Raw genomic sequence first — 19,324 nt, forward strand, 5'->3', positions numbered from 1 at the left:
TTTTTAAAAAATATCATAATACTCCTTAACCTCACTGTCTATATTTACATTCATATTTCTACTGTGTCTTAGCTAATTTCAGAAAATGAGTGATCTGTTTATTTAGATCACAATTAGTGCCACACGTGATATCTCCATACTTCTGTAAGTACAACAGAAAGGACTGGGAATCCCTTGCCTAGCACATTGTGAGGCCCTAGGTTCAATACCCAGTATTGGAAAAATAAATGCCAGAGAAAACATCTTAATGCTTACTAGATCACAGCATATTTCTATGACTATACTACATATGTATCTATAGATAAAAAGAAAAAGTTAATAATAACTAAACACTTACACATGCCAGGCTCTGTTCTAAGCATTCTATATAGATTATTAACTCATTTGTTCTTCAAAACCCGCTTTAGAGAATGAGAATGTAGGCACTAATGGATTAAATCACTACCCATAATTACAAACCACTCTGGGATTCAAATCCAGGAAATTCCACTGTAGTCTACAGACTATGTTCTTAATCACCTATACAAAAGTGAAAACAGACTTAGGGCTCAGATGAAAGTTCTAGATATAAGACACTAAGCATCTTAAAAACTACATTCCATCCTTAAGGAATATTGATGAACATAAAGCCAAGTATAAATTACTTAATGAGAATACTTAAAAAAAAAAAAAAATCACACTCTAATATATATCACTGGACCTCAGAAATCACATATTTTGTAGGGGTAGTTTCATTTAAGACCTCAGAATATTTAACATCAAAATTTAGTTATTTACCAATGATAAAGAACACACTCATAAGACCCTTGAGCAATAAAGATCTCAAAATAGTTTATTTTCTCTAATTTCAGTGAGGTTTACTTGACAAATGAAACATGTATATATTTAAGAAGTACAACTTCATGATCTGATGTATGTATAGACCAGGAGACTTATCACAGCTAAGAATTTCTAATTTTTCTGCTTCTCATTTCCTGATATAACTTTAATCACATACTATGCTTTAACATAAAGATCTTTGGCACTAGAGAATTTTTAAGGAATGGAGCCAGTCATCTGTGGACTATGACATCTGAAACCATGAGCCTCTAAGTAAGTTTTTCCTCCTGTACAATTGTCCTGGTCAGAACACAGTAGCAAAAAAAACTGCCTCGAACACTTAATGAGGAAAAAAAGTAATTTTTTTTAAGAAGTAGGAAAAAAAAAGAACTCTATATCACACCTTGTTTCAAAGAAGGGGAAGGGAGACATGTCTAATACTTCAAATGTGTAACACAAAACTTTTAGTAAAAATTCTATATTTTTCTAAAATATTCTATATTTTTCTATCTTCAGTGAGATATAGTTGACAATTAAAAAGTATATATATTTAAGATGTACAACTTCATGATCTGATATATATACACTGTGAAATATTCACTATAATCAAACATAACTTATTTTTTTTTTTTTGGTGTGGTGAGAACACTTAAGATCTATTCACTTAGCAAATTTTAACTATATAATACTGATAACTATAGTCACAGTGCTGTACATTACATCTCCAGAATTTATTTCTCTTGTATAACAAACTTTGCACCCCTTTACCAACATTTCCCCATACTCCACTCTCCCCAACCCCTGGTAACCACCATTCAACTCTCTAAGTTTAACACTTTTAGATTCTACCTAAAGTGAGATTATGTAGTATTTTCATAAACCAGTATGTGTCTGGGTTGTTTCATTTAATATAATGTCCTCCAAGTTCACCTATTTTGTCACAAATGGCAAGAGTTTCTTTAAGACTGAATATCATTCCCTATATACACACACACACACACACACACACACACTCGCACACTCACTCTCCCCGTTTGTGTGTATGTGTGTGTGTCACATTTTCTCTATCCATTTATTCAGTGGGGGACATTTAAGTTCTACATCTTGGCTACTGTGAATAACACTGAAAAGTACATGGAAGTGTAAATATATCTTAAAGATATTTTTAGGAAATGTAGCAATACAAATAGATCAGCTACAAAGTTTTTCTGTAGTTTTTTACACTAAGCACATCTACTCTCAGGCAATTTTCAGATCTGCATTGTTCCTGCAATGTAAACTAGTCAACTGAAGCATCCTTATATCCGCAATTACATTATGGTTGGGATAAAACAGTAATTAAATAGATGTTTTATACTTTATGCACGTGCGCACGCGCGCGCACAGACACACACACACACACACACACACACACACACACAGTAGGCATTCAAACATTTGTTAAATAAACATACTCCCAAAGAAGTATGATGTAACCTTACCATTGATGTCTAATACTTAGTAAATTTACAACTCTTAATTTCACTTTTAAAATGTTTTTTTAAAGTCTAAGACTACAAGCTGAATAAAATTCCAGGGTTTTAAATAATAACATTATTTTAAATAATAACATTATTCAAATTACCCTAAATGCATTAAAAGTTGTGAAATTATCTAAGTAGAGAAGAATTCACGATTTAAGTCACATGAGTACTATATTAATCCTCAGTTTATATAATGAAAAACTGAAAGATGACCCCATATCATTTTTCCCTTAGAAGTTAGCAGTCACAGTTATTTCTAAAAGTAATACAAAAGTTTTCATTTGCCAATAAAGACATTAGATAACAAGAGATGTCAATAATGAAATCATTAAACTGCAGACTTTTTAAATGTTAGACACTGTCAAAGAAATATTTGTCAACCAGTAATCATTATACAGATGAAAGTTATCAACAATGACAATGGATTACAAAGACAAACCCTTCAGGTCAAAAAGTATTTATAAAGCTACCCAGTACAATTCTTAAAAGAAACTGACTTTCTCACTCTAACCTTCAGTTCTTTTTTGAATTCCCTTCTGACAGTCCTAGAACCAAACATAAATGCACATTAGAGGATATATTTCAAACAGCAAATTCAAAAATAGCACAAGATAGCTATAACTGCAGTTGCACAAAGGTTTGGTGGTTTTTGTTGGTTTTGTTTGGATACTGGGGATTGAATTCAGGGATGCTTTACCACTGAGTTACATCCCCAGTCTTTTTTGTTTTATTTTGAGATAGGGTCTCGCTAAGTTGTTTAGGGCCTCATAAATTACTGAGGTTGATCTTCAACTTGCAATCTCCTGCCTCAGCCTCCCAAGTCATTGGGATTACAGGCATGTGCCATCTTGCCTGGCCAGTGTCCTGGTTTGTTTGTTTGGGTTTTTTTTTTTTTTTTTTTTTAAGCTGGAACCAGAATGAAGAAATAGCAAGGACTAACAGTCTTAATATATGTGGCAAAGTAGAAAGAGTTAAAGTTGAAAATGGTTCAGGACAGTGGGGAAATGGAGGAAAAATTATGTATATGCCATTAAGTACATGTCAGAAGTTTTTTGCTGGAGAACAGGAATAGAGACATCTATTTGACATCTTTATTTTTAAGAAAAGAAAAACATGAGAGCATAAACATGGCTCTGAAATGTGTAGCATGTCAAGTAATATATAAAAATTTCAAGTAAGGCTTTTTTAAAAAATACTTTTACTTACTGAGAATCATTTAATAAACAACTACAAATCATTTTCATTACTCTAGGTGTTTTTGATGAGATTGTTCAGTATTTTGTAATCACATAAACAGAATATTCAATACAAGTATCTTCAAAATTAAAAACTCAGCATTAATTCAGTAAAATAGTTTCTGAAGTTTCACTTCCATATAACAGCAAGTTGAGGAAGACCAAGGAAAGAGTGAGAGAAAGTGAAAATGACTAGAGTAAAAACAGTAAGTTGCACAGAGGCCAAGATGCATAAGGACACATAAAAATAAATTTGAATGCAAGAAGAAACACTCACATACAGGCACTTGAGTTCTATGAATGTTAGTCCAAGTAAACTGTTCTTGCCAGGCTTGGAAGATCCCTGAGCCCATGGAGGAAGTTGGGGTAAAATGGAACTGACAGTTACCATTATCTTTAAAAAACACTGAATGGCCACAATTAAACATCCTAGAACTGCTATTATCCTTAATCCTAAAGTTGTTTCACTTTAAATGATAAGGTTTGCATAGCCTAGCAAAAAGGAAATTACTCCCAGGACTGTAGCCATGGTTCTGCAGTATCACTTCAAGGGCCAAATGAAGTAATGCCAAAAGTCAAATCAATCACTGGCTTAAGGTTCCCCACCTCCAACTTAGAACTTTCCTAGTAATGAAGTTCTCTGAGGAGGAAATATTTGGCTACAGCAATACAAGACCAAGAACAGAGACTTAGGAGAGATCTACCCTTAAAATCAGCAACAAAGAAACCAGTCAAGGAAAATGGTTACTAAAGGTAGGATTAGAAAGTATCAAGAAAGATTAAATACACAGTACCTACTAATATAAAGATCCAGGAGGATAAGGAAAAGATCAAACCACTTAGAGTTGGCATTACAAATCATCATTTAGAGATCAAGCTTAAAATTCACACATTCTAAATTCAAAATTTCAAAATTCTGAAAATTCAAATAATTAATTCAAAAGTTCATTCTGAAAGAATATGCTATCATTTAGTACTCACAGACAATTATTCATGGGAGAGGGAAGCCAAATTTAGTTCAAACTGGAAACAGGTTTATTTGGTTTGGGTTTGGGTTTTTTCCCTCCAGTATTGGGGATTGAACCCAGACCCAGTTATTCTATATTAAGGAATAAAACACACATTTTTAAATATGGAATACTAAAGGCTTTATATAAGCATCACATATAAATATATTATCTTTGACTATCAAGTCTTTTATTTGTTAAAGAACTGGCAAATATATTTGCAACTGTTAACTTTAGAAATCATCACGAGTACTATCATATACAAAAGTAACTAATTTTCATATTAATAAATAGACACATTCGAAATAAGACGATGTATTTCTTGGATTTTTCAAGGGCTTGTACTAACTTAAATCATTTTAGAAAGTCAAAGTGTTTAAATTAAAAGATAATTTTTTATTTCTTAGACTTCTACTAAAGGCCAGTTTTTAAGCTAAGAATAAAGCAAATTTTTGATAATTTCCTCTAAACAGTTTCATAAACAATGCTCAAGACCTGTATTCCTATACTGTTTCCTGGCTGACCTCCCTATCTCTATCATCTCCTCACTTTCACCAGAGTATTAGTATTCTCAAACACAGAGATCAGGACACACTCATGTTCAAACACTACTGTGTCTTTCAGTCCCTTAATGATAGAAAAATAGATCACAATGCCAAGTTTATGAACAGAATTCTCTGGACATTCAAGATGTCTTTTATTTTATCTTAAATATTAGAGTAAATTTATATTCTCCATTACATACATATTCAGTATTTTTTAATTTTTAAATTATTATAATACTTAACATTTCGCAAATAATCTAGTAAAATGGGTGTGTCAATAAAATGCAGAATATTTTTCCTGTGACTTCCCATACTCCCAGTACATGGCTGAGTACTTTAGGTTTGCTGACATTTCCACACATTTTGAATATGCTTGAGAATATTGAAGTACTTGACAATTTGGAACCAACCTTCTTTCTCCTTTCCCACTACTCCAAATACACCCTATGCAAAACTTTAAAGAATATTATTATCTTACTACTTATTCTTATATATGTTTCCTTTTTAGAAAGCCCTTTCATTCACCTCCACATGAAGTCACCCTCAAAAACTACAGTTCAAGTGTTCTCTAATAGCTCTTCCTTTCCCCAACAGTTTGCAATCAATTATTGTGCTAAACGAAGTCTGTCTTCTATAATGTTTTGCTGAGTGTGCATGTATAAAGCTAGATACCACATACCAATTAAAATCAAAGCTTTGGTATCAGAGGAACCTGGGTCAACAGCTAATTCTGCTACTTACTAGGTGTGACAAGTGAGGAGATCCTCCTGCATAAATTTTATCATCCCTTGTATGACAATAAGAGCAGTTATCTAATCTATTTTTAGATTAGTCTAAAAATCAAAACCACTGATATATACTAAGCACTTAGCACAACACTGACACCTCGTAATAGTTTAATAAGTATACCTGTTGCTATCTAAACCATATAAGGCTGAGTTCCCAATAGGCAACTATGCCTTGCATTTTTTGTATTATTTCTCATTCCTAGTGTTATTCTATATGTGTTTAATAATCGCTTGATTGATGAAACTTGATTGATTCAGAAATAATCTAATAGTTCATAATAAAATAAGGTCAAAACTCTAGAGAATATCAAAAATGCCCTATTCATCATATAGTTGTTAATTTTAATTTTAGTCAGTTTCTATTTTACTCATCATATACATAAGTATATATCTCCAAGAATGATTTTGAAAGTATTCACACCACTACCAATGACTAAACCAATATCCAAAATGGTTGATAGCTACTCAAAAGAAAATTAATCTAAAAACATTATTATGTATACAGTCACAAATCAAGACCTTAGCAAATTAAAGAATTCCCTTGAGAATCCTTCTTTTGCATAAAATTAAGCAAAATCTTTAAGCCATGTTTCCTACTGGGCCTTTAAGTTATTCCTGTGCTATGAGATCCCCAACAGAGAACAAAGAGTTCTTGGTATTCTCAAGGAGAATATCAAGGGATGCAACGTTTCCAAACCATTAAGACTACTACTCACTCTTAAATAATCAGAATAGACTGATAGATCAAATGGATGAAAGCAGATTCTTTGATTCTGCAGTTAGCAATACAACTACAGTAAAGACCAAAGACTCGTAAATAAAAGGACAGGTAATGATAAAGGGGAAGGAGGAAAAGAATATAGTAGAAGGACATCAAAAGAGGGCTTCAGGGATAGGACCATATGAGCTCAATCAATAGTAGAGTATTTGGCATATTTGCCTCACATTCACAAGCCCTGGGGTGGATCCCCTAGCACCAAAAAAAAAAAAAAAAAAAAAAAAAAAAAAAAAAACGACTTTAGGAAATTATAAGCTCAATTCAGAAAGAGCAGCTTCAAAAATGGAAGAAAAAAGGTTTCCAGTACTAGTACTATGTGAGCTACACTCAGTTTAACCATAACATGAATATTAACATGTCTATTATAAAATATCACTCAAAGCATACACCACACTTGAGTAACTACTAATTAAAGAAAATAAGGGAACAATATTTACTGGGCAAATATTAAAAATGCAGGTGAAATAACTAAAAGTTTGGTTTAAGATTTTTCCAAAGGCAATGCTAACTTGAGATATTTCCATCTAAATCAGTAACACAGTTGTGTTATCCCACAACATAGTTGTCTGGATAAAGTGGCTCTTCTAAAGATTTTGAACTACAACTATTTTAAATTTTCATTGAGATTTAATACAACACCAAATTAGTGAAATGGTATTAGTTAAGATAAAACCTTTACATAAGTACCAAAGAATTTTACTTTAATTCATTAGGAAAGAAGTACAGAAGAAAATATTTTAAAGTTAAAATTTGTTTTAATAATTCTGAAACAACTATGAGTAAAAAAAAAAAAAATTAATGTTTTAATTATTCTGCATTTTCTGACAGAATAAAGAATTGTGGGGCTGGGGATACAGCTCAGTAGTAAAGCACTTGCCTAAAATACAGGATGAGGATGCTTTAGATTCAATCCCTACCACCACATACCAAAAATAATAAAAATGATAATGTATTTTGTATATATATATATATATATAGTTATTGCCCTTTCACTTCTCAGGAACTATTTCTCAGGAACCATATCTGAATGAGATCAATCACTCTCCAATGAGATCAATACCCAATTCTGTCTGTTAGGCCAAAAGATAGAAGAGTAGTGTTTTAAATTATTAAAGCACTGCTTTAGAATATAATCAGCAAGCTAGAAGTCACCAATCCCTAACTCCCTTTATGTTTCAATCACTTTCAAAGTAAGAGCCCTAAAAATATAAAACATAACGAATATATAAACACATAAGATTTAAAATCTTTACTAAGTAACATTACAAATAGTGGTCCCACATTATCAAACATTTCCATACTGAACTCTGAAAATGTGATATATTAAAGGAAAAGATATGAACCTTTTACTCATTATGATAATGAATTTGTTTATTTTAATGATGTCATCACCTGTCTCCACTACAAAAACACTTTGCTCTAAAATCAAGCACAAAATAGATGATATAAAGGCAATTTATTCTTAAAATACACTAAGTGAAACCCTTAAGAGGCAAACTTCAGTGGAAAAGAATGTTTTCTACATTTTATCAGCAAGAGGCAACTCCTAAGAAGTTTCTAAAGGTAAATATTAAAACTACATATCTGAAGAGGAAAATGGAAAAGTGACTTTGGCTGTCATTTTACAGAGCCATTAAGAATACTGACAGTTAAGTGACAACTTTAATCAGGAGCCAGAGAGAACAATTCTTTCGAATTTCTTTCAAAATTTTTCAATTTTCAAAACTCACATGAAGTTTAGGTTTATTATAGATGCTCTACTTCATTTCTATCCATCAACACTGCCTAGTGTGACATGGCAGTACTTTATAAGTTTGGTCTATGGTTCTACTTCCTGAAGTGTACAATAGCACTAATAAATTATACTCTGGGCTTAGCACAACATTTACAAATGGAACCAGTAAAGAAAGCACTACTCGTACATTCTTAAGAATGGGAAGGAGTCCTACAGAGGCCACAGAGTTCAGGGCAAATTTCCTATATGTCTTAATTTCATCAGCTTTTAATTTATCTTTCCCAAGATACCAGTACTACTGACTATAGTTACAGAAACTTACTAAAATTACAATTCAACTTGTATATCGCATAGTTTTATAATTTCATAGTGTGTAGTTCTATAACCTTAAACTTTAATTGGAAATTATTAACTTGTTAAAATCAATTTTGCAACAAGATTAAGAACATTAGAAATAATTCCAGGGTTAACATTATTTTAATAAATTTACTTTAAAGCACTACAGCACAAATTCATTTTGTGCAAAAGATCACATTTTTTCCCAATAAAGGACCTTTTTCAAAATGTCATAAACAACTACAGAAACATAAATCTTAAAAGGAAGATTTTAAAAGTTTATTAAAATTCCATTTAAAGTAATTTTCTTGATATGATGCACATAATATACTTATTAGTAGTCAATAAATGCTAAAATTCTGAATTGCTCTCCTTTCTGCCAATTACTTTCTGATAAAGCATTATTCGACCATTTATTAAAAAAAATTTTCTGGGGCTGGGGATATAGCTCAGTTGGTAGAGTGCCTGCCTCGCATGCACAAGGCCCTGGGTTCAATCCCCAGCACCACAAAAAAAAAAAAAAAAAAAAAAAAAATTCTGCTTGAGAAAGCAAGAACCACATTCCTATACCTTCTAGAAGCCAAAAAAAAATTATCCTTCCCTTCCCACATGAAGCATTAAACCTTCAATTACAGTCTTATGCAGCCACTTTTTTGGGAATCACTGCTCTTCACTATATGTTACTTACCACGTTTTTATTTGAAGAATAAAAACTACTGAAACATATAACTATAAATCTATCCTCTCAGACATACTATGCTCCTCGTACTATTATTCTGTAACCTCTTATCCAAATGAATCAGTGATACATTTGCTGTTTCAAGTTTCATTTAATAGAGCTTGATATGTTTTGAGGCAGTTAAATAAGCTGATCACTATGTTCTATGCTCTACAACTTCCAAAGTGCTTAACAAGGTTTACCAACATCCTTCTTCCCACTCGAAGAGTAAATATCCTGTCATATATCCCAGAAAATAGCTGCTTAGTTCTAAAGAATATAGCTTCTGAGCCCTACTCAGAGCAGCTGTTAGTAACTTCTAGACGCCTGTTGGACTATCACTTCGATTAAATAATAATGGGTCATCTTGTTCCCGTTTATTTTTTTTCCTCTTTAACCTGGCAATAGTTGCAGAAAACCTACAGATTTACTATTAAAATAAAGTACTAAGAAAATAAACATTACTTCAGTGCCACTACTTTTCCCAAGAAATCATTTCAGGGTCTTTATATTATTACTTAAACCACAACAGATCAGTTACACAAGACAATGAAAGGCTTTAAAGAATACAAAATTTCCTACTTAACCTTACCAAACATATTTCAAAGTTTTCAATAACTGCTAGAATATTCTAATTAAGAAGATGCTGCTGCAATCTACCAGAACTGTGCTGCTCAAATACAAGTCCCAAATACCCTGCACTCAGGTGTGTTTCTGGTTACCTGCTGAGATTGCTGCAACCTCTGTCACCCAGTGATGCTACCACCAGCAAATAACTTTCCATCCTTTAAAAGGGTCACCTTCCCCCCTCAAAAAATACGTTTATGTTTCTCCATTACTAATACGGAACCACTAATACCACTAGGTATTATGGCTCTCAAAGAATCCTCTTTAGCAGCTTCCCCTGGGACGCTATGCTCAACGGGCTTTCAACTGGTAAGACTCGCTGCCAGCTGCCTTTGCAAAAGCAGCAGCACAGACTCATACCGCATTGCTGCTGCTGACTTATTTTCTAGCAGCTTAAAAAAAAAATTAGCCCAGTACCCTGCAGACCCTGGTGGCTCTTCTGCAGCACGAAAGAGAAACCACCGCATTGCTCAGCTTGGAAGAACAGAGAACCCAACAGAAGGGCGGGGAAGCGAATGCCTTTGAGAGGCTCAGTCGAGGGCGGGGTGAGAAAAGGAAGGCGTCCGAAGTGGAAGGGACCGCCACGGAGCAGCCGACAGGGCGCCCGACTGGGCATCGCGCAACGGCCCGCCCGTCGAGCAGCTGGCGCCGGCCCGCACCCGGGCCGCTTCCGGGGATGAGGGTCCCGCCGCAGTCCGCCGAGCCCCGCCCGCCGCCCCCTGGCCCTCACCTGTCAGGAGCGCCGAGCTGCCGCCCGCCGCCGCAGCGGGAGAAGAGGCGGCTGCCCCGGCAGAGCCTGCCGCCCGCCGCCCGCGGAGGTGCCTTGGCACAAGCTCGCATCCGTCCGCCGCTCCGGCCACCAGCAGCCCGAACACCAGCACCGCAGCCCAGCGCTGCCGCTGCAACCAGCCCGAGGCCGGGCCGAGAGTCGCGGCGGGATGAGAAGCGAAGAAGCGCGGCGGCGCCCCGGCCGCCGGCCACTCGCCCGCTCCGCGAGGCGCCGCCGCCGCGAGCGACAGCCCGGGCCGCCCCCGCCGCCTCAGACATGGGCTCCCGCCGGACGCCAGCCTGGTCCCTTCGGCACCGGCGACCTCCGGGGCTCGGGTGCCGGCTGCGTTCATTGGTTCCGGTTATTTAAAAAAAAAAAAAAAAAAAAGGCAGGGGGCAGAAGGTACGGTGTCTTGGGGCCGTGCGCGGAACCAGGGCTGCTGCCGCGGTGAGACCGGGATCCGCTGCTCTGGCGCGGCCAAACACCAGCCCCAGCGCCCGCGCCGCCGCCGCGGCGCATCCCCCCGCCCCCTCCGGCCCGCGCTCGTCGTAGTACCACGCTCGGCCGGGACGCCTCCCTCCCCTCACACATTCGCTTGCATACCAATCCCCCGCCTCCCTCAGCCCCTCCACGGCGCAGGCGCGGCGCTGCTGCACTGCGCGTGCGCGGCGCCCAGCCCAGCCCCAGAGGCGTTCCCTGACCGTGGAGAGTGAGGCTGGGTGGTTCCTAACTCTGCGGCTAGACACGAGGATAGGGGCGGGGACGGGGGCGGTGTGTCCCCTTCCCCCATCCACGCCCCCTCCACGATTTGAAGTTAGGGCGGCCGCCCACACAGAGAAGAGTACCGACGTCCGAAGTCGCTTGGGTGTTTTACATCCGTCTGGAAGACAGCAAAAATAATTGCATGGCTCAAGAAAGCCTTGTATCGGAAACAACGGCGTCCCCGACTTGAATGCAGTTGGGGTTTACAAGTAGCCAGCTGTGTAGCAGTGGAAGGTATTATACGCTAGCTTTTCATTTACTCGTCAAACATTGAGCAAAACACTTGCCATGTGCCAGCGTGCGGGGCATTGCTCTAAGCGCTGTAAATTTGCACTTTAAAAGTATCGTTGTTATCATCACCATGTTACAAATGAGGTAACTAAGGCCCGGAAATGTGAAATAGCTTCCCCCAAGGTCCCACAACTAACACCTGGAAATGACCAGATTTAGCAGCTCCTGAATGGAAATAGTCAAAAGAATTCGCTCTAGCTTCTTACTAGCCTATGGTCAGACACTACCTGGACTCCCCTCACCCCACCCAGTCCCAGTCTTCCCTGTCAGCTGAACTAGTTGCCAGAACAACTATAGTGCACGCTAAACCTGGAGTGAAACGGCGTTCTTGTGCACCCAAGATCCGCTTCCTCTCGTAGATTCTGTTCAGAATGAACTTCACTAGTTTGAAGAAAAAAGAACCAGAATATGTATGGGGACGGGTATGCGAGGGTTAATGGTGATGACCCTCAGATTGGAACCCAAGGCTTAAGCATGCTAAGCTACACCTACAGCCCCCAAAATATAAGATGTCACACACACACGTAGGCTTTCTCTCTCCCAGGAGCACAAAATTATCTAAGACTTTGTAGAAAGCATTCTTAAGTACATAGGTCCTGTTTGCTATTGGTTTTTGCTGTTGGCTTTGGGCTTTATTTTTTATTGATTTGTTTGGTTACTTCCCAGAGTCAAGATATTCAAATTACACAGTCTTCTAAAGACTTTCTTAGGCAGCCTAAGATAACCATGAATATTGTTCATTGTGGGTAGACCAACACACACTGAAGAAAAGAATTGGTAGTATCTTTCAGGCTACTCAATCTTTCAACAATTATTTCTTGACAGACTTCTTGGGGGCATGGTGTTCAGTGGTCATTCTTTTTTTTTTTAATTTTTTTTAATGTCTTTTAGTTGCCAATGGATCTTTTGCTTTTTATTTATTCATTCATATGTGGTGCTGAGGATCGAACCCAGGACCTCACATGCGCCAGGCAAGTGCTCTACCACTGAGCCACAGCCCCAGCCCCTCAGTGGTCATTCTTTACAAGGCAACAGGGAGATTAAGGCACAGCAGTGAAGTCTTTTTTTTTTTTTTTTTTTTTTTTTTTTTTTCCTGCGTGCGGACAACAGATACTTTGGCTAGGAGAGCAGGAAAACAGAAAATAACATAACTGTTTCCTGTTCTTCAAAGAACATTTCATTTATTTAGGATTTACCAAGCACCTAGTATGTGGCAGGCAAGGTGGTACTGGGCATTGGAAATTCCACAGAGAATAAATTAGAGAGCAAAACTTGGAAAAATCAATTAAGCAAGCCTTCAGAGATACGAGATAGCTACAGTCCCTGCCTAGGGAATCTTACAGTCTTGCCTAGCAGATAAAATTTACACTCATTAAACAATTAAGAGGCTAATACAAGGTAGTAATCAGTTACTAAATTGGGCAGTGCAAACTGTTATAGTAATAACAGTATAAAACCACGAACAAATTAGCAAATCACTGGGACCATGAATCTTTAAACAAAGATGATATAGCATTTTTTTTTTCTTCTTCCTTTAAAAATAGGGAGAAGGTATTGCCACTGAAAAGCTTCTTGATTTGGAGTTACAAGTGTTTATTCTTCGCATGACCAAAGCCACAGTTAGGGAACCATCAATAACTAAAGAGACCTCTTAGCCAGGCATGGGTCAGGAATAAACATATCTCTATATTATCTTTGTCATGGATACAGACGTTTCTGTTAAATGAGTAACCATAATGTGCCTTATTGTTGAACAGTGGTGTACTGTTACTGTGCATCAAAAAAATAAACCTAGTACAGAAAAGAGAAAGCTCATTGCTTTGAATTATAGACGTTTCTATTTGCAAGCCAAAACTAAACACAAGGCTCCAGCTGAAGCAATAAGCTTCCCTTTCTTCTCAGGTTTCCTTTGCCTTTCCCTTTTCTTGCCACCCAAAGGCTTTCTTCTCTTTCCTCTTGACAAACTCCATTGAAAATGTACCTGGAGCCCCTTTGCCTTGTCAACTGCTTCTACCTCTTAGCGTCCAAATTTCAGATTTACTATTTGTTTACTGCTTCATTTTCACCCACTCATAACTTCAGAATGCTGATGGTCAGCCCTGATCTTTGCTAATCAAACAAAACTGGTAGAAATGGTAACTCCACCACTTTTCAGCTGTGTAACCGTCCTCGGCTTCCCCAATCAAATTGTAAATTGTTAGTTTCCCCCACTGTAAACTGGGGACCCAATAATACCCGACCCACAGGGTTGTTGGTGGTGGAAGAGAGAATAGGGAAAGCCTTTGCTCGGTGCCGACACACAGGTATCTTGTCATTTTCAGGGAGAACTGGTCCCAGGCCCGGCCCTGTGTCCTAACTGTGCTCTTCTTGGTTTAGGATAAACGAACTGCACTTAACTGATGCTATTTGATTTCACCTTCCTGCAAATAATCCCAAACTTTCGGGGCGCGCCCAGCACAGACACACAACAGGATCCAACTACCCGTCCTCTCCCTACACCAGAGGCAAACCCGCCCTTCGCCAGAGTCTGGCTCCCTCCGCATCTTATTCTCCCGAGGCTCCACAGCGGCCAGGACAAGCCAAAAGGTGCCACAAGCTCCACCTTGAAGAACCGGATCTCGGCGGGTGAGTGAGGCAGGGCGCCTGCGCCACCCGGCAGCCTTGCGCATGCCCACTGCCTCGGCCGGCTTTCTCCAGGTGCGCGAGCTGAGGCTCCAGAGGCTCCGCGCGCGGCCGATCACTGGGCTTCCGGCTCCCACTCCGTGGGCGGTGCGTCCGGACGCCGGGCCGCCGCGCGGTGACGTCACCGCGTGGGCGGTGCGCCGGCGATCAGTGGGGAGCGCGGTGGGCGTGGAGCCTCTGCCTGAGTGGAGAAGTGCGGTGGGGAATTCCGACTCGAAGTTAACCGGCAGGGGCTTCCTCCCGCATCTCGCCCTCCCACGGAGCTTCTCCCACCACACTTTGACGCCAAGGGCGGATTGCGACTAAAATTTCTGGGCTTCAAACTGAGTGTCCCTGGAATATCGGTGCTGATCAAGCCCCATCAATAATCCCACTTGCTCTTCATGATGAAGCCCCTTGGGGAAATTCAGAGCTGTCTTCGGTGGAAAGCCTGTTGTGTACAACCCACTTCCTCTGTTTTTCTGCCTGTTCCTCACACAAGCTTGCAGGAGCATTGAGGTCCCGAGAAGTTTAGGAACCTCTCCAAGGTGATACAGCTAATAGGATGGGTTCATCATTCAACCGATGGTGCCTCACCATATAAATATATTCCTTAAATTGTTGAATAAACCAAAGTGACAGTTTTAAGTAGCTCATTAGCAAGACCCTTACTCTCTAAACCTGTTTAGTGAGGACGGAGATTGCAAGTCAAGATAAGCCTCAGAAATTTACTGAAACCCTCAGCAATTTAGCAAGACCCTGCCTCAAAATAAAAAGGAATGAGGATGTTGCTAAGTTGGCATTTTTAAATCTGTTGAACATTTACATCTTTTCAGAAATGAATGATCAGACACAAAAACTGTCCCTTTTCCCCTTTATTCTCTACAAGCATTTATTCTTTATTTTCTTGATGGCTGCCATTCTAACAGGAATGAGATGAAATCTCAGTGTACTTTTTGACTTGCATATCCCTATTTGCTAAAGATGTTGAACACTTTTTCAAATATTTGTTCACCATTTGTATTTCTTCTTTAGAGAAGTATCTTTTTAGTTCATTTACCCATCTATTAATTGGTTTTTGTTTTTTTTTTTTTTGTTTTGTTTTGTTTTGTTTTTTAGTTCTTTATATGTTCTGGGTATTATTCCTGTCAGAAGGGGAACTAGCAAGGATTTTCTCTCATTCTATAGGCTCTCTCTTCACATTGTTTTCTGTGCAGAAGATTTTAATTTGATGCCATCCCATTTATTAATTCCTAGTATTATTTCTTGAGCTTTAGGAATTCTGTTGAGAAAGTCATTGCCTGTGCCTTTATGTTGGAGTGCTCTCCTTACACTTTCTTCTACAAATTTCAAAGTTTCTGTTCTAATTGCTAGATCTTGGATCCATTTTGACTTGACTTTTGTGTAGGTGAGAGGGAGGTACCTAGTCTCATTCTTCTACATATAGATAACCAGTTTTCCTAGCTCCACTTGTTAAAAAGACTGTCTTTGCTTCCAAGTATGTTTTTGGTGCCTTTGTCAAGTAATATATGACTGTATCTGTGTGGATTTGTCGTTGTGTTTTCTATTCTGTTCCATTGGTCTTTATGTCTGTTTTGTCCCAGTACAGTGCACTTTTTGTTACTATATCTCTATAGTATAATTTGAAGTCAAGTATCATGATGTCTCCAGCATTGCTTTTCTTTTTTCCTTAAAATTGCTTTGGCTATTCGGAGTCTTTTATTTATTCTTCTAAATGAATTTTAGGACTTCTTTTTTCCTAATTCTGTGAAGAATGTCATTGGTATTGGTATTTTGATGGGGATTGAATCTGTATATTGCTTTGGTAGTATGGCCATTTTAACAATATTAATCCTGCCTATCCATGAACATGGAAGGTCTTTCCTAGGTTTTTTTTTTTTTTCTTCTTCTTCTATTGTGAATTGAATTGTAAATTCCTTCTATCTTAGTCTCTTCATGAATGGGTGCTGAGTTTTGTAGAAGACTTTCTCTACATCTATTGAGATGACTATGTGATTTTTGTCCTTAATTTTATTTACATGGTGAATTACATTTATTGATTTTGTTAAACGTCCCTTGCATCTCTGGAATGAACTTGGTCATGATGTACAATCTTCTTAATATGTTGTTGAATATGATTTGCTAACATTTTATTAAGTTTTTTTTGTGTGTGTGTGAGTGCTAGGAATCCAATCCTCAATAATAGGCAAGTGCTCTACCAGTAAACTGCACCTCCAGCCCTAAAAATAAGTAACACTCACAACACAAAAATATGATAGTAAGGTGATGGATAGGTTAATTAGCTCATTGAACGCATCTGCAATGTTTACATAAATGAAAATATAGCATTGTACCCCACAAGTATGCACAATTATTGTTTGCCAATTAAACTTAATTTTAAAGGTATCCATAACATCTATGAGTTATGAGGCAGGAAGCCACTAAACGGTTCCCCAAAACTCTTGAGAGGCTATCTTAAAGGGAATTGCCTACTTTCAGTCTTGAAGTACATAAAACATCTATTTAGGGAAAAAATTCCATAGAATATAACATCAGTAGGGAGGAGAAAAGTGAATCTGCTTTAAAGTTTCAAATGGCTGCCCACCTCCCTCTTCTTTTGTGGAAAATCCACCCAGAAACTGCAAATTTAAACCCCTTCTTGTTGAGTTTCAATATATTAAAAAATGGTCATGAGTAAAACCATTTGGAAGCCATGCTTTTCATAAAGAGAAGAGCTCTTAACCTTTTAGTCCCAAGGAAGTCATGTTCTTGCTGGGGGCCTATTTAAAGCATGTTGTCTTTAAGAATATGAATTTTAGAGTTCAAACAACCATTTGCTAACTGTAAAGTCAAGGTGTTAAAAATCTTAACCTCAGTTTCCCCTTCAGTAAAGAGGTGATAACAGCAGCACATTGACATTGGGTTGTTGTGAGGTGAAAATGATGTACAGGTTCATAGTACATAGTGAACTATTATTATCTAAGCCCTTAAGGGTTTAAGTTAAATTGTACAAAAAAGAGAAGTGGAAAGACCCAATAAAACATATGAGAGCAGATGCAACCAAAGTACATAAAAATCTTTTCAAGGCAACGTGTTGGTTTTATATTTCTATGACAAATTGCCTGAGAAAATCAATGTTATGATTGGATACAAAGAACCCCCCAAAGACTCATGTTTTGAAAACTTGGTCCCCAATATAGCAGTGTTCACTGGGGGTGTCCCTTTGGGATTATATCTTGTCCCCAGCCCCTTACACACCCCTCTCATGTTGCCCAGCTGCCACCGGTTGAAAAACTTTCCTCATCACACTTTTCTGCCATAATGTTCTGCCCCACCTCAGGCCCAAAGCAATGCAGCCAGCCGACCACATAACTGAAAGCTCTGAAATGGTGAGCCAAAACAAGTCTTTCCTCCTTTAATTTGTGTTCTGTTATTTTGATCATAGTAACAAAATGCTGACTAATAATCAACTTTAAAGGAAGAAAGGTTTATTTTGTCTTCTGGTTTCAGAGGTTTCAGTTCCTGGTCACTGAACCAGTTGCTTTGGGCTGACAGCAGGAGAGAGTATCATGGAGTCAGGAATATGGGGCAGAAGACTATTCATCTCATGGTAGAGGAAGACTGTTCACCTCAATGCCACTAGGGAGTAGGAGTGGGGGGCTGGGGTCCTAATAACCCTTTCAAGGGCACACTCCCCAGTCACCTAACTTACCACAGTGAGGCCCCACCTCCTGAAGGTTTCATCTCTTCCCAGTAGTGCCATAGAATGGCTTCCACAATTTTAGCACATGAGCCTTTGGGGGGACATTTAAAATTTAAATCATTAGTAATCTCCCTAAAGGGATAAAGATGATATTTTAGTCTATGTTTCCTGGAAAATAGAACCTAATGCAAAAGCTTATATAACAACAATTCCTTAGAGAATCCAACCCCAGAGAAGCAAAAGAGAAGAAAAAAGAGACATGAGGCAGGGAAGGAGGAAGAAAATCAAGGAGATGAATCTCTGAGCTATCCACAACTTTTCAGCAAATATAGCTGGCTGCTTCATCTCACAGGGTCTCCCGAGAGAACTTGAGGGACCACTGTGTTTTGGAACAGTATGAGGAGAAGGGAGAGAAATGGAGCTCTTAGCTCTCATCAGCCAAAGGTTCCTCCAGGAAACATGGACTCACCCACGTTTTTCAAGCATGCCACTTGCCTCTCCAGGCAACTGCTAGGGAAGCCAGATCTCTGCACAGCAAAGGCATTATCTGTGCGCAAGCTGAGCCAGCAAGTGAATGAGAGCCAGTAGCACTCCCCATCTGGCCACCTGCAGCCTGCAGCTTCCCGGCAGAGTCAGCTACCTCTGTAACAACGGGGAAACCCAGGGGAAAAAGGGTTAGAGATTCAAGATACTAGGAAAGGCATTGCTAAGTGATGCCCAAAAGCAGCGTGAGGTCCTGGAACAAGTGAAACATCACAACATCTCGGCCTCTACTGTCAGGACAACCACAGGCTCAACAAGTTTCTCTTGGTGAGAACATAAAGATAATAGCAGGGGAATAGAACTAAGGCATGAAAGACCTTGGGAATTTAAAGAAGCTCTTTGTTATTCATGCATCAAATATGGTATGCATTTTAGAGATGAGGTATTATATTGGGTGCTAAGGTCTAAGGGTGAATAAAATAATTCCTAGTTCAAGATCTAAGGAGTCACAGTCACATAATAGCAATGAAAAGATATTTATTTC

The 19,324-nt window shown here is 38.5% G+C and overlaps 1 protein-coding gene across 1 annotated transcript in view; it reads right to left on the reverse strand.

Annotated features, from left to right (window-relative positions):
* Stim2 (stromal interaction molecule 2) overlaps nucleotides 1-11,411 on the reverse strand; it is a 176,724-nt gene extending 165,313 nt beyond the window's left edge. The window contains 1 exon segment of the mRNA XM_047566298.1: nucleotides 10,842-11,411. Within this exon segment, the coding sequence (XP_047422254.1) occupies nucleotides 10,842-11,232 (391 nt within the window). The 5' untranslated portion in view covers nucleotides 11,233-11,411.
* Between the last annotated feature and the right edge of the window lie 7,913 nt (nucleotides 11,412-19,324).

This window comes from Sciurus carolinensis, chromosome 10, assembly GCF_902686445.1.
Source record: "Sciurus carolinensis chromosome 10, mSciCar1.2, whole genome shotgun sequence".
Taxonomy (NCBI): Eukaryota; Metazoa; Chordata; class Mammalia; order Rodentia; family Sciuridae; genus Sciurus; species Sciurus carolinensis.